The sequence below is a fragment of the Falco biarmicus genome, chromosome 1, assembly GCF_023638135.1.
Source record: "Falco biarmicus isolate bFalBia1 chromosome 1, bFalBia1.pri, whole genome shotgun sequence".
NCBI lineage: Eukaryota > Metazoa > Chordata > Aves > Falconiformes > Falconidae > Falco > Falco biarmicus.
In genome coordinates this window covers 38,469,065-38,480,194 of record NC_079288.1, presented here as the reverse complement: position 1 = coordinate 38,480,194, position 11,130 = coordinate 38,469,065, and the positions used below count along the sequence as shown (strand labels likewise).

Here is an 11,130-nt window from a genome sequence, read left to right as displayed (position 1 = left end):
GAAGCCTTCAGTGCGCCGGAAGTGGTTGCGCGGCACTTCCGCGGTGGCGGGCGGCGGGGCGGCGGCGGCGGCGGTAGTGGGAAGCGGTGGCGCTCGGCGCTTGCGGTGGCAGGGATGGATGTGACCGGGCCTGAGACCGACTGGCGCAGCACCAACTTCCGGCAGAAACTCGTCAGCCAGATGTGAGTGCGGGCCGCGGCCTCGGCGCTGTATAGGCCGCAGGCAGGCTTCGGCCTCTGCTGGGGGGGATTCGGCGGCTCCCGCGCAGCTGTGTCCCACCCGCCTCTGCTCCTCTGTCAGCCTTTCCCGGCCCTCCCCTCGCTGCCTGGGGAGGTCCGTTGTCCCCGGTGCTTCCTCTTCCTCGAGCCCTTTCGCCGCCCCCCGGTGAGGGGGGCTCGTTGCCAGGATTTGCCCAGTTCCTGTGCGGGGGGCAGTCGGGCCTGTTCTTTGACTTGTTTTCTCCGGTCCTCCTTCCCTTTCACTTTTCTCTTCCCCAGGAATACCAGCTTCCTGTCCCGCTGACAGCATGCACTTTAGGGCTTTGATTTTGGCAGTTTCCCTGGTGTTGCCAAGTTTGACAGATTCTGTCCGATGAAACCCACTGTTATTATCTTGCACCTGGCTTTTTAGCGCAAAAATGAAATAAAAATGTTGGTGACAATGTGAAGTTCAGCTTGTCGCCTTTTCAGTTGTCCTTTGCGAAACAGTCGCTTTACTTGAATTACTTTGCTGCTTTGCATGCGTTTTCTATTTTATGGAAGGCTTTTCTACCCTATGGAAGGTGGTTATTCCAGAAGGGAAAGCATGTTCACATGTTTAAATGTTTTTAAATTAGTGTTTGTAATAAGTAACTCAGGGTAATTTGCTGATCAAATGGGGTTTTAACAAAAGGAATGATCTTGCTGCAACAGATTTGAGAACGTTCTGTCTGGCGAGAAAAGACTTAACCATGAGGTTGCAAGATGTACTTTCTCAAGGCAAATATTAAACCATAATCTCATGTTACTATGACAACTTTTGTCTTTGTTTAGACCTTAGTGGAAAAATAGATTAGTTTTGTAATATACAGCTTCTTGCTACATGACTGATAGTATAACTGTTTGTTTAAACCGGCCTTGAAGCTGAGGATAAAAGGGCTGTGTTCCTTGTCGGAATTTGCGAGCCTGGATGGAGCTGCAACTCCCTGGCTGCCCAGCGCTGTTTTTCCTTTCCTGCCTTAATAAATACTTAGTGAATTTATTTTGGACTCTAGTTATTTCAATTCAACTATAACAGTGTTGAAATCCTTATTTATGTGTGCTTGAAAATCTTGGTCTTGCCTGGTTGCTTATAAGAATCAATATTTAAAAACAAACTTTTTTTTTAATATTATGTTAACGGTATGCTGTTTGGCTGCATGTAGTTTTACTGCCTAGCTGTGGACTTTACTTAAGTGGCTGTTTCAGAATTAAATGGTTATGGTATTCGTAAAGAAATACAATAATGTGTGTCTCAAAGCGTGCTTTAAAGTATTTTGGTGTTTGGAACTGATGTTTTACTTTCTAAACTTTCTGCAAATTCATTCATCTTGTTAGGTTAATCCGTTGCTTTTTCTTCTCCTCCTTTCCTACTGCTTCATCAAAACAGCCAAACAAAACTGCCCTCAAATGCTGCGTAACTTTGAGGAAGTAAATATGAGTAAGCAGATACAAACCTTAATGCAATAAACATTTGGTTTTGTGTTTGCCCTGCAAACTGTAATTCTTTTCTTTGAGCAGTAAACAATGCTGATAAATGTTTCAATGCACAAGTACAACAAGAAATTAAAAAAAATTACTACTACTGACCAGCAAAACTTTAAGACTAATGCCATATAAAGAGATGACAGTAATCTTAAAACTTTTAATTCTTGTTCTGAAACAGAAATAAAATGTCCTCTGTTTATTGTCTTTCACATATGTGTGCAGATGTCTGGCTGTGATCTGTGTGCTTTTCATTATAGATGTATTGACAGTCTGTCTTTTTTAATATCTTGTCTGTAAATGATGTTTCTTCCTTGTGCTCCATCCATTTTTGTAGTATATATCGTATGTTTGTATTCACTGTCTAGTCTAAAAAGCAAACAGACTTCTTACTGGGATAAGTGTACAATGACTGCAGCAGGGATAGGGTTTTTTGAGTGATTAATCTCTGCTAGATATCTGAAAACAACTTGGCTTGGTTTCTTGTTGGTGCTTGGAATAAAGTGAAGCTAGGCAGAAGTAGACTTTATAATACATAGATTTGTTGAATGAGAAATAGAAACAATATATTGGCTAAAAAGACTAGAGCTCTGCATGCATCAAGTTCCTATTTCTTTTCATAAGCTTCCAGTTTTGCCATTAGTGAGGCTTCTGTAGTAGGTAGAACAGGGAGGTAATTAAAATAAATATCTGGTGAATTGTCTGAAATTTTTCTTAATTTGTGGAAAGGTTGTTCCTAACAGTTATGAAAATACACTGTCTTATATATATGTATATCTTTTATATATATGTATATCTTCCAGTTCATCCTGCAAATAAGTGATACTTAATTATCAAGGTGAATATTAACACTTGGTCTTAAAAGTTAACTGAAATGTTTGGAAGCATTCACGTAACTCATTTTGAGTGCCTTGCTATAGCTCCTGGATACATGAGTCTTGTTGCTATTTCACACTTAGGTTTCCTTTACAACACTGACTTTAAGTTGGGGGGGTGGGGGTGTTGTTTTTTTTTCAGGTTTTGGTGGCTTTTGTTGGGGTCTTCTTGGTGTTGGTTTTTCAGTGACGTGGATGAGCATTTCAGGGATGCTGTGTGGAATAGGTATCCTAGTGAATGTGTCAGTGGTCAGTATGTATGATTTGGTTGTCATAATTTGCGAGAATACTGCATTTGATGACCTAAGAAGCCCCCTTCAGTATTAGATTCTTGTGTGAATGCAGGCCCAGACAGGACTTCCATACTGTTGCAAGATCCAGGGAAGCCTGAACTCAGATGGCTGACGCCAAGGAGCAGCTTTGGCTTTTTCCAGGTTGTTCCAGGAGACAGCAGTGATGCAGGAGCGTGAATGTACAGTTTTCCTTGCAGGACAGCCCTTTATTCTGGCCCTCACAGGGAGGGGACACATACTGGTGCCTTGGGAGCCTCCTTTCTAAGGGCCTTTCCTTAACATGTTTTTAAATGTTGGTATTGCATGAAGGAGAAATCTGAACAGGGTTGTGTGGTGGTAAACGTGGTGTGTGGTTGCGTACGGTTCCTGCCCCAAGCTACTTCTAGACTATGTTAGATGGGAATAGTGTTGAGCGTATGTCCCGGTTTCAGCTGGGATGGGGTTAATTTTCTTCTTAGTAGCTGGTGCAGTGCTGTCTTTTGGATTTGGTGTGAGAACAAGGTTGATAGCACACTGATGGTTTTGGCTGTTGCTAGGTAACGTTTATACTAAGTCAAGGACTTTTCAGTTTCTTGGGCCCTGCCAGGAAGAGGGCTGGAGGGGCATGGGAAATTGGGAGGGGTCACAGCCAGGACAGCTGACCTGAACTCACCAGAGTATATAAGCTGAGGGAAGAAGGAAGCAGGGGAGCATTGTGGTGTTTGTCTTCCTGAGTAACTGTTAGGCGTGATGGAGCTTTGCTTTCCTGTAACTTGTTACATTCCTTTTCTATGCTGTGGTGGTTTAACCCTGACTGACAACCAAGCACCAAATAGCTGCTCCCTCACTCCCCCCTCACCCAGAGGGATGGGGAGGATAAGCAGAAAGGAATGTAAAACTCAGAGGTTGAGATAAGAACAACTTAATAGGTAAAGCAAAAGCCACACACCCAAGCAAAGCAAGGAATTAATTCACCACTTCCCATGGGCAGGCAGGTGTTTGGGCATCCCTAGGGAAGCAGGGCTCCATCACACGTAATGGTTACCCAGGAAGACAAATGCCATAATGCCAAATGTCCCCCCCTTCCTTCTTCTTTCCCCAGCTTATATACTCAGCATGACATCCCATGGTATGGAATAGCTCTTTGGGTAGTTCAGTCAGCTGTCCTGGCTGTGTCCCCTCCCAATTTCCTGTGCCCCTCCAGCCCTCTTGCTGGCAGGGCCCAAGAAACTGAAAACTCCTTGATTTAGTATAAATGTTACCTAGCAACAACCAAAACCATCAGTGTGCTATCAACCTTGTTCTCACACCAAATCCAAAAGACAGCACTGCACCAGCTACTAAGACGAAAATTAACTGTATCCCAGCCGACACCAGGACACTGCAATACCTCTTAATTCCAAGTGTTTGGGTTGCCATGCAGTGAAGCTGACAGGGAAATTTCTTGGTTAAAAATAGCTCAGGAGAAGTGGTTATTTGTAACCTTGGTGGTTCTTCAGTACTGCTGATGGCACAGCCACACAGACAATTGTTCTGGCATAACTTGGAAGGGGCAGCTTCTTACCTAGTCCCCTCTGCTGGAGGATATCACTTCTGCCAGAGGGCATGCTTGTGAAGCTATGAAGGGATGATTCTGTGTGTAATGGAAGGGGTTTTTTTTTGTTGCTGCAGAAGTGGAAAGAAACATAATGTGGAACAAGGCCTTAAGGAGGCTGGATGGTCCTTTGCTTTCTCCTCTGTAGCTGGAGGTAGTGTTCTGGGGGCCGAGGACCTTCAGGCCTTTACATGTTCTGTCAAGCGAAAGTCAATAAAGTAATAGGGGAGATTTCTATTTTGGGTCTTCTGCTGGTCTGTGGTGTTGTGTGGGTGTTCCTGCACTGAGGGCTGCTATTGATGAAATTTTCTGTAACTAACAGAAATGTTGTGTGGGACAGGGTCATGTGCACAAGATCAGGTGAATAAAGTTTATTCTGTTTGTTGGTGTTTACTTGGAGGTTTTTCTACTTTGTCATGTGGATAGATGTAGATATGGCTAACTGCTTACCAGTACAACCTTTTTTTTTTTCTTCTTTCCCCCCCCGTTGTTGTTTTAAGCAAGAAAGGTTTGTTGAACTGTTACAGTGATCAGATGGTATTTCATGAAGCAGCATTTGGTGATGTTACATGGCTTAGTGTGGTGTTGGCCCTGGAACTCATTGCCCTTTTGTTGCATTGAAACAATTGATTCATGTGGTCATGATGTGAACTGGATAGGGGAGCTAGTATAGTTTTGAAGCGAAACGTGTTTTGCAAGATTTTTCAACTAGATCAGCTGGCCCGAGTGAGAGGTTGCACAGTTGTTGGGCTGGAAACAAGCTGCTTGTGAATGGAGGGGGAATTCCTAAAGCTGGTGTTGCTATTGAATGCTTTGTCTTGTGAAACGACGACTTTGACTGTTCTGCATAAAGTAAAGGCAAAATTTTGGTGCACATCTTATGGTGCATTTAGTAAGTGCTTATGAGGCAGGTGAAAGTTGAATTGGCTCGTACCATCTAGTTTTTAGAATTTTGTGGTATTTGATGTTCTTCAAGGATATGATAATATTATTTGATATCCTTAACTCTATGTTAAAGCTATGGCTTGTTTGGTTTTTTTTTTGTTTTGTTTTTTGTTTTTTGTGACTTTCCCAGTCTTTTAATGTAAATATTTTTGTTGATTGCGGATGAATATATGAACAAAGAAAGAGCTATGTGTTTTTTCTTCCTTCTAGTCTAAACCTTTCCTGGAATGCTAACAGATACGATATGGAGTGCTTGGAGTGGCATTTTTGGTAATGCAGATGTAGTAATTTTAAAATGCCTTTCATGTTCTATAATGTTGAAAGGAAAAGGTAGATGACCACTTTGCTGTGGATTTTTTCCAAGTTTTTTTTTCCTGATACAGCCAGATCAATGTGGTATCACAGCTACTTAGTACTTACTTCCTTTACTTTCATAATTCTCTTTGTCTTTCTGCCTGCTCAGTTCTTGGTGCTCTCAGAATGAGAGGCATTGTCATTGGACTATGAGACTGGGGAGTTAAGGAGGATTCAAACACTAATGTGGATTTAGAGGCATCCTTTTTGAAAGGGAAAGCATTACAAAAGGAAGGTGTCAAGAATTGGATATAGCTTCTTCCTCTGCAGCAGAGCTCCTTTATGAGCAGCTCACTTTAAGGCTTGTTGGCACATGGAGGACTAGTTATTCTGCATAATGTTCGGATTCCGCTTCAGTTTAAGTAACCTTCATGTATAAACAGCATTTATTTTTATTTTTTTTAGTGTCTGCCAGACCACATGGACAAGTTACTATGAGAGCGCTTTAGAGCAGGTAGCTATGTTCTACTGTCTTCTACTTTGCAGGCTACAGCAGGTTAGCTGTATGCTACTAGTTTGCAAAGTAAGGATGTGAGTTGTGGCAGCCTAAGCTCCTGCGTTTTAAGGCTATAGCGTCTGCCCTTCTCACTGTTGTCGCTGTTACTGAGTTAATTCAGGAAGCTGAACCAGCTTGCTGCTCATGCAAGCACTATTCCTGCTGCATGGGAGTTGGTAGAAAATCAGGAGGAAGAAAATAGTAGTCCCCATTCAGACTGGTTGAAACTGTCAGGGATCACTACCCTGACACGCATTTAGTGTAGGGTAGCTGCTCATGCAGCAGCAGTTACAGAGAAATAAGTTGCTGAGATGTAATTACAAGGTGAAAGTATTTCCTGGTAACTTGTTCGTGGAATTCAGATTATAGCTGCTAGGCTGCTTTAAAACAGAACAGGTTTTGCAGGGAAGTGAAATGCTTCCAAGAATGAGAATGCCTGGAGGATTTGAATGGGGCTGTTCACCTAACTGAACTTCTCATTTTAGGATGTCTTTTATCTCATTGCATGTTTCACAGCTGAATCGCTTGCTACTTTTTGATGTACTGGGAATGCCCCTTCTTTTCCAAGCGTGTCCTTAGCCATGTGGTTGTGTGGTTTTTTGTGGTTTTTTTTTTTTCTTTTTTCCTTTTCATCATGCATGTTCAATATCCCATTCAGAGGGCAGATCTAGATCCAAATTACTACAGGTGTGATGGAGAAAGGACAAGTTCCCATGACTCTGGCTAGTAAATGGGAAAGAACAGTAAGGAAATTGAAAGCTTTTTATTTACCAAACCTGTTAATTTTCTTCCCCTTAACTTTCTATCAACAGGGCCTTCTCTTTACCTTATTGCTTCACCTGCTGCTTTCATGTTGATTGTCCCCTCCATGCCCTGCACATTGCTGTAATGCTCCCACTTGTTACTCCTACTCATTGGTCAAACCTCTATGCCTTTAGGAAATAGTTAATTTTTTTTTTTTATTCTTCCACATTATGTTTAGAGGATTCTTTTGGAAATGCCTGACACTAGACAGGCTCAAGCCCACTGTTTGCCAAACATGGATTATATTAATCCTGTCATTCAGCTTTCCTCAGATGAACAGGTCCTGTTATTTTGTCAAAATAATACATCAGGTGGTAAAATAATTACTTGCTTAGCAGTTCTTGAATTTCTGCAAAGAATATTTGTGTTGCCTTTTAGAAATCATTTGGCTTTTTTCTCCATTATTTGAAGAAATTTTGAAGGGTGGTAATCTTAAGTAATTATGTGGTGGTTTTTTGTGGTTTGGTGGGGTTTTTTTATTTGGTTGGTTGTTTTTTTTTAAATCAATCAATGAGAAGAATGTAAAAAGCTGTTTTACAGACCTTCCTAACTACAGAAAGTATTTTGTGATTTTATCAATTAATACCTAGCCTTGTTTTTTCCTTTTTTTTTCAGTGATGATGCTATGAGGAAGGCTGGTGTTGCCCATAATAAATCCAGCAAAGATATGGAGAGTCATGTGTTTATGAAGGCCAAAACAAGGGTAAAGCATCGCTATCTATTTCCAGAAGTTACTGGGGTATCAAAAGAAGTTTTGAACAACCTGCAGAAATAGGAAACCCAATGCACTTAGTTAACTGTCTCTGCTTAGAGTGCATTAGTTACGCAAAAGTTTTTATTTATATGTGCTTCTTTTACCCTGAGGGGGAGTGAGGTGCGTTGCATCCAATGTATGGATGCAATCCATATGCATCCAATGAGGTCCAATGCATCCAATCAAACTGGACTTGGGTCCAAGACAGCTTTGCTGGTTCTGCAGCATTTAATGCATATATGGGATCACACTTAATTCTTATCCAAAGACTTGTGTGTAGTGAATTGCATAGAATTTTCTTTATCCACAGTGCAGCACCATTCCGTATGACCAGTTTGGTGGTCAGGAGAGACTAGGATATCAATGAAAAGGTTGTGTCAAGAGTAAGACCAAGGGAAGTGCTGTGGTTTCTGTGAAAGCCTGGTTATCATGTACAATTCTAGACCCTACCCAAATGTAAACTTTCCTGGAGCTGTGTTGTGAGAAATTGGATACTGTTGCTGTTTCCAAACAAGCCACATTTGAGATAGAACTTGTCTTGGTGAAAATTTTATAATGCTGATGTCACAAATTTATGCCTGCTGACAGCATCCTCACTGGTGAGTTGGTAGTTTCATGGGCAGGAAGGCTGTCTCAGCCCTGTGCAGTTTCTTTTACATATTATGAAGCACGCTAATAAAATGCTGCAAAGAATATTTGTCTTTTCACTTCTGACACTTCTATCTTATGTTAGTCTTTAAAGTTGTTAACTTACTTGTATTTGTAATACTACCTTTAGCTTAAAACTTAATATTTACCAATAGCTTAAAAGTTCTTGTAGTGTGAGTATGACATAGTTTGAGGACCAGAGTAAGTCAGTGTACCAAGTAAGTGGGTTCAATCCTTAAGAAAAAGGGGAGTGGCTAAGAAGTGGAAGATGGATGTATTGGCTTGTAGTTACGTTCTCATATTGTGATCGTATTAGTGTGATTGTCACAGAGGTTATTTCCAGTGAATTTTGTGGTTTCTTGGCCTTCTGGTACCATCAACCACAATGACTTATTAGTAAAAATATTCTTGATTAATTAATGAACAGACTGTTTCTTGCAAGTGAACTGCTTTGAAAAGCCCACAGACATTGTAAAGTAAAATCTGTTATGTTGAGGAAGAATACTGAAGAACCAGAAAGTCATGGTTACTTTGTTTTTTATTTCCTATGCTAATAAACTAATTTTTCACCTTTAGGAGGAATATCTTTCTCTTGTGGCCAGACTTATTATACATTTTCGAGATATTCGTAAGTATTGTTTGATTGTTGGGGTTTTTTTCCCCTCAGTAATTGCTCATCCCATCCTCCCCAAAAAAGTAGATTTTAGGGGGTTTGTGTGTGGTTCTCATGTGACTCTTCACAAGTTGCTTTAAAAAATTTCCTGTATTAATTTCTAAATACTGTTTCTTCTACAGATCCATCTATAATTCAAAAGTCCTTGAGAAATTATTTAAACTTAGTATTTTTTCCACCTTCTTGATTTTTTTCCTGTATTTTTGCTTTCTTTCCATTGTTTATATAGCATTCTGGTTACCAAATTGGGTTAGGTTAATGTTAGAACTACAGCAGACAGTGATTTTTTAAAATTTTTTTTAAATTATGTGAATGTATTTCTTAAAGTATATCTGAAGGGCCAGATTTATGTGTGACAAGATTAACAAAGATAATTGTTTTTCCTTTGCAGACAATAAGAAATCTCAAGCATCAGTCAGTGGTAAGAGCTCCTTTTTTTTTTTCCTGTCTGTCTCTGTGTCTGTGTCAATGTCCCCCATTTCAAAACAGATCAGCTTAGAAAATCAGGGCTGTCATGTACTAAGACTAAGAAGGCTGCAGGTGTCCAAGCTGGAACATTAAATGCTGCTGCAGGAAAGGAATTGTAGCATGATTATCTTGGAGTTGTTTGGTGATGAGGGTGACAGACTTGGACAGTGTTTTGGATGTAACTCCGGGGGCTTGTTTATTTCCCTCTTAATCCTTTTATTATGTCACAATACTAAGATTCTTGAGAGAATAAGAGAGTGAACAGAATCTCCTGCTGAGCTGTGCAGTTTCTCCCTGCTACCAGCTTTGGGTTCCTCATTGTGCTGCATCATAGGCAAATGTCGTGTTTGTGGTGCGTACACACTGCTGTTTGACTGAGGTTAGAGCTGATCATATCTTCTGCTGCTGTGCTATTCTTACAGCAGTGTATGTTACGAACAAAGTATGATCCTCTATTTTGTCCACCTGCAGGCTAAATATGCAGTTTTTATCAAGTCTGCGATTGATCAACATCTATCCTAGACAGTTGGAAATACTTATTTTTTAATTATTCTTAAGAAAGAGGGTCCTGCTCCAGTGCAGGCTGCCCATGAGGTCATAGCCTCTTTTGGGCATCCACCTGCTCCACTGTGGGGTCCTCCCCAGGCTGCTGGTCAATACCTGCTCCACTGTGGGCTTCCATGGGCTGAGGGAATCTCTGTTCCAGTGCCTGGAGCACCTCTTCCCCCTTCTTCTTCCACTGACCTTGGTGTCTGCAGAGTTGTTGTTCTCATGTATTCTCCTCTCTTCCACCACAACTTGTACAGAGGTTTTTTCCCCTCTTCCTAAATATGTTGTCAGAGAGGTGCTACCACCACTGCTGATGGGCTTGGCCTTGGTCAACAGCGGGTCAGTCTTAGAGTCAGCTGGCATGTGCTCCATCACACATAGGGGAAGCTTCTAGCAGCTTCTGACAGAAGCCACCCCTGTAAGCTCCCTCTGCTACCAAAACCTTGCCATGCAAACCCAGTACAGTGGATGATGGAAAACGGAGGATCTGGGGGAGGCAATTGCATGGCTGGCTGCATATTGGTAACTATTTTCCTTGTAGATCCGATGAATGCCCTGCAGAATCTAACTGGGGGTCCCCCAGCCGGGGCACCTGGAATGGGCATGGCTTCCCGAGCTCAAGGAGCACCAATGAGTGGGATGAGTGGCCTTGGTCCAATGGGACAACAGATGAGTCTCCCAGGGCAGCAGCAGCCTCCTGGAACCTCAGGGATGGCCCCTCATGGTATGCCAGGCGTCTCTACAGCTACTCAGCAGAGTAAGTGTTCAGTTTGCTTCAACCAGTGAAACTGTTACATTAGTTTTTTGGTACACAGCTTTTCGGTAAGGAAAGGGTGCTGAAGAGATTTCATACTTTTGGCTAAGTCGGCTAAGTGAACTGCAAGAAGAATTGATTTCAAATACTGCTATCTAATAGGGTAAACGTACTGCTTAGGAGCAGCCTAGCAGTTGTAAGAGCAAATGCTTCTCTTGTCCTA

General features: G+C 41.6%; 1 protein-coding gene across 6 annotated transcripts in view; it reads left to right on the top strand.

The window, feature by feature from the left end:
• Positions 1–11,130, top strand: part of MED15 (mediator complex subunit 15) — a 49,828-nt gene that overhangs the window by 18,140 nt on the left and 20,558 nt on the right. For 4 of the 6 annotated variants that reach the window (XM_056335697.1, XM_056335688.1, XM_056335663.1 and 1 more), the window contains 4 exons: positions 7,677–7,764; positions 9,040–9,091; positions 9,528–9,557; positions 10,695–10,910. In XM_056335697.1, the coding sequence (XP_056191672.1) occupies positions 7,687–7,764; positions 9,040–9,091; positions 9,528–9,557; positions 10,695–10,910 (376 nt within the window). In that variant the 5' untranslated portion in view covers positions 7,677–7,686. Of the gene's footprint in view, positions 1–28; positions 183–7,676; positions 7,765–9,039; positions 9,092–9,527; positions 9,558–10,694; positions 10,911–11,130 lie in introns of those variants that run through there. The other 2 variants (XM_056335708.1, XM_056335680.1) reach the window with 1 other exon arrangement.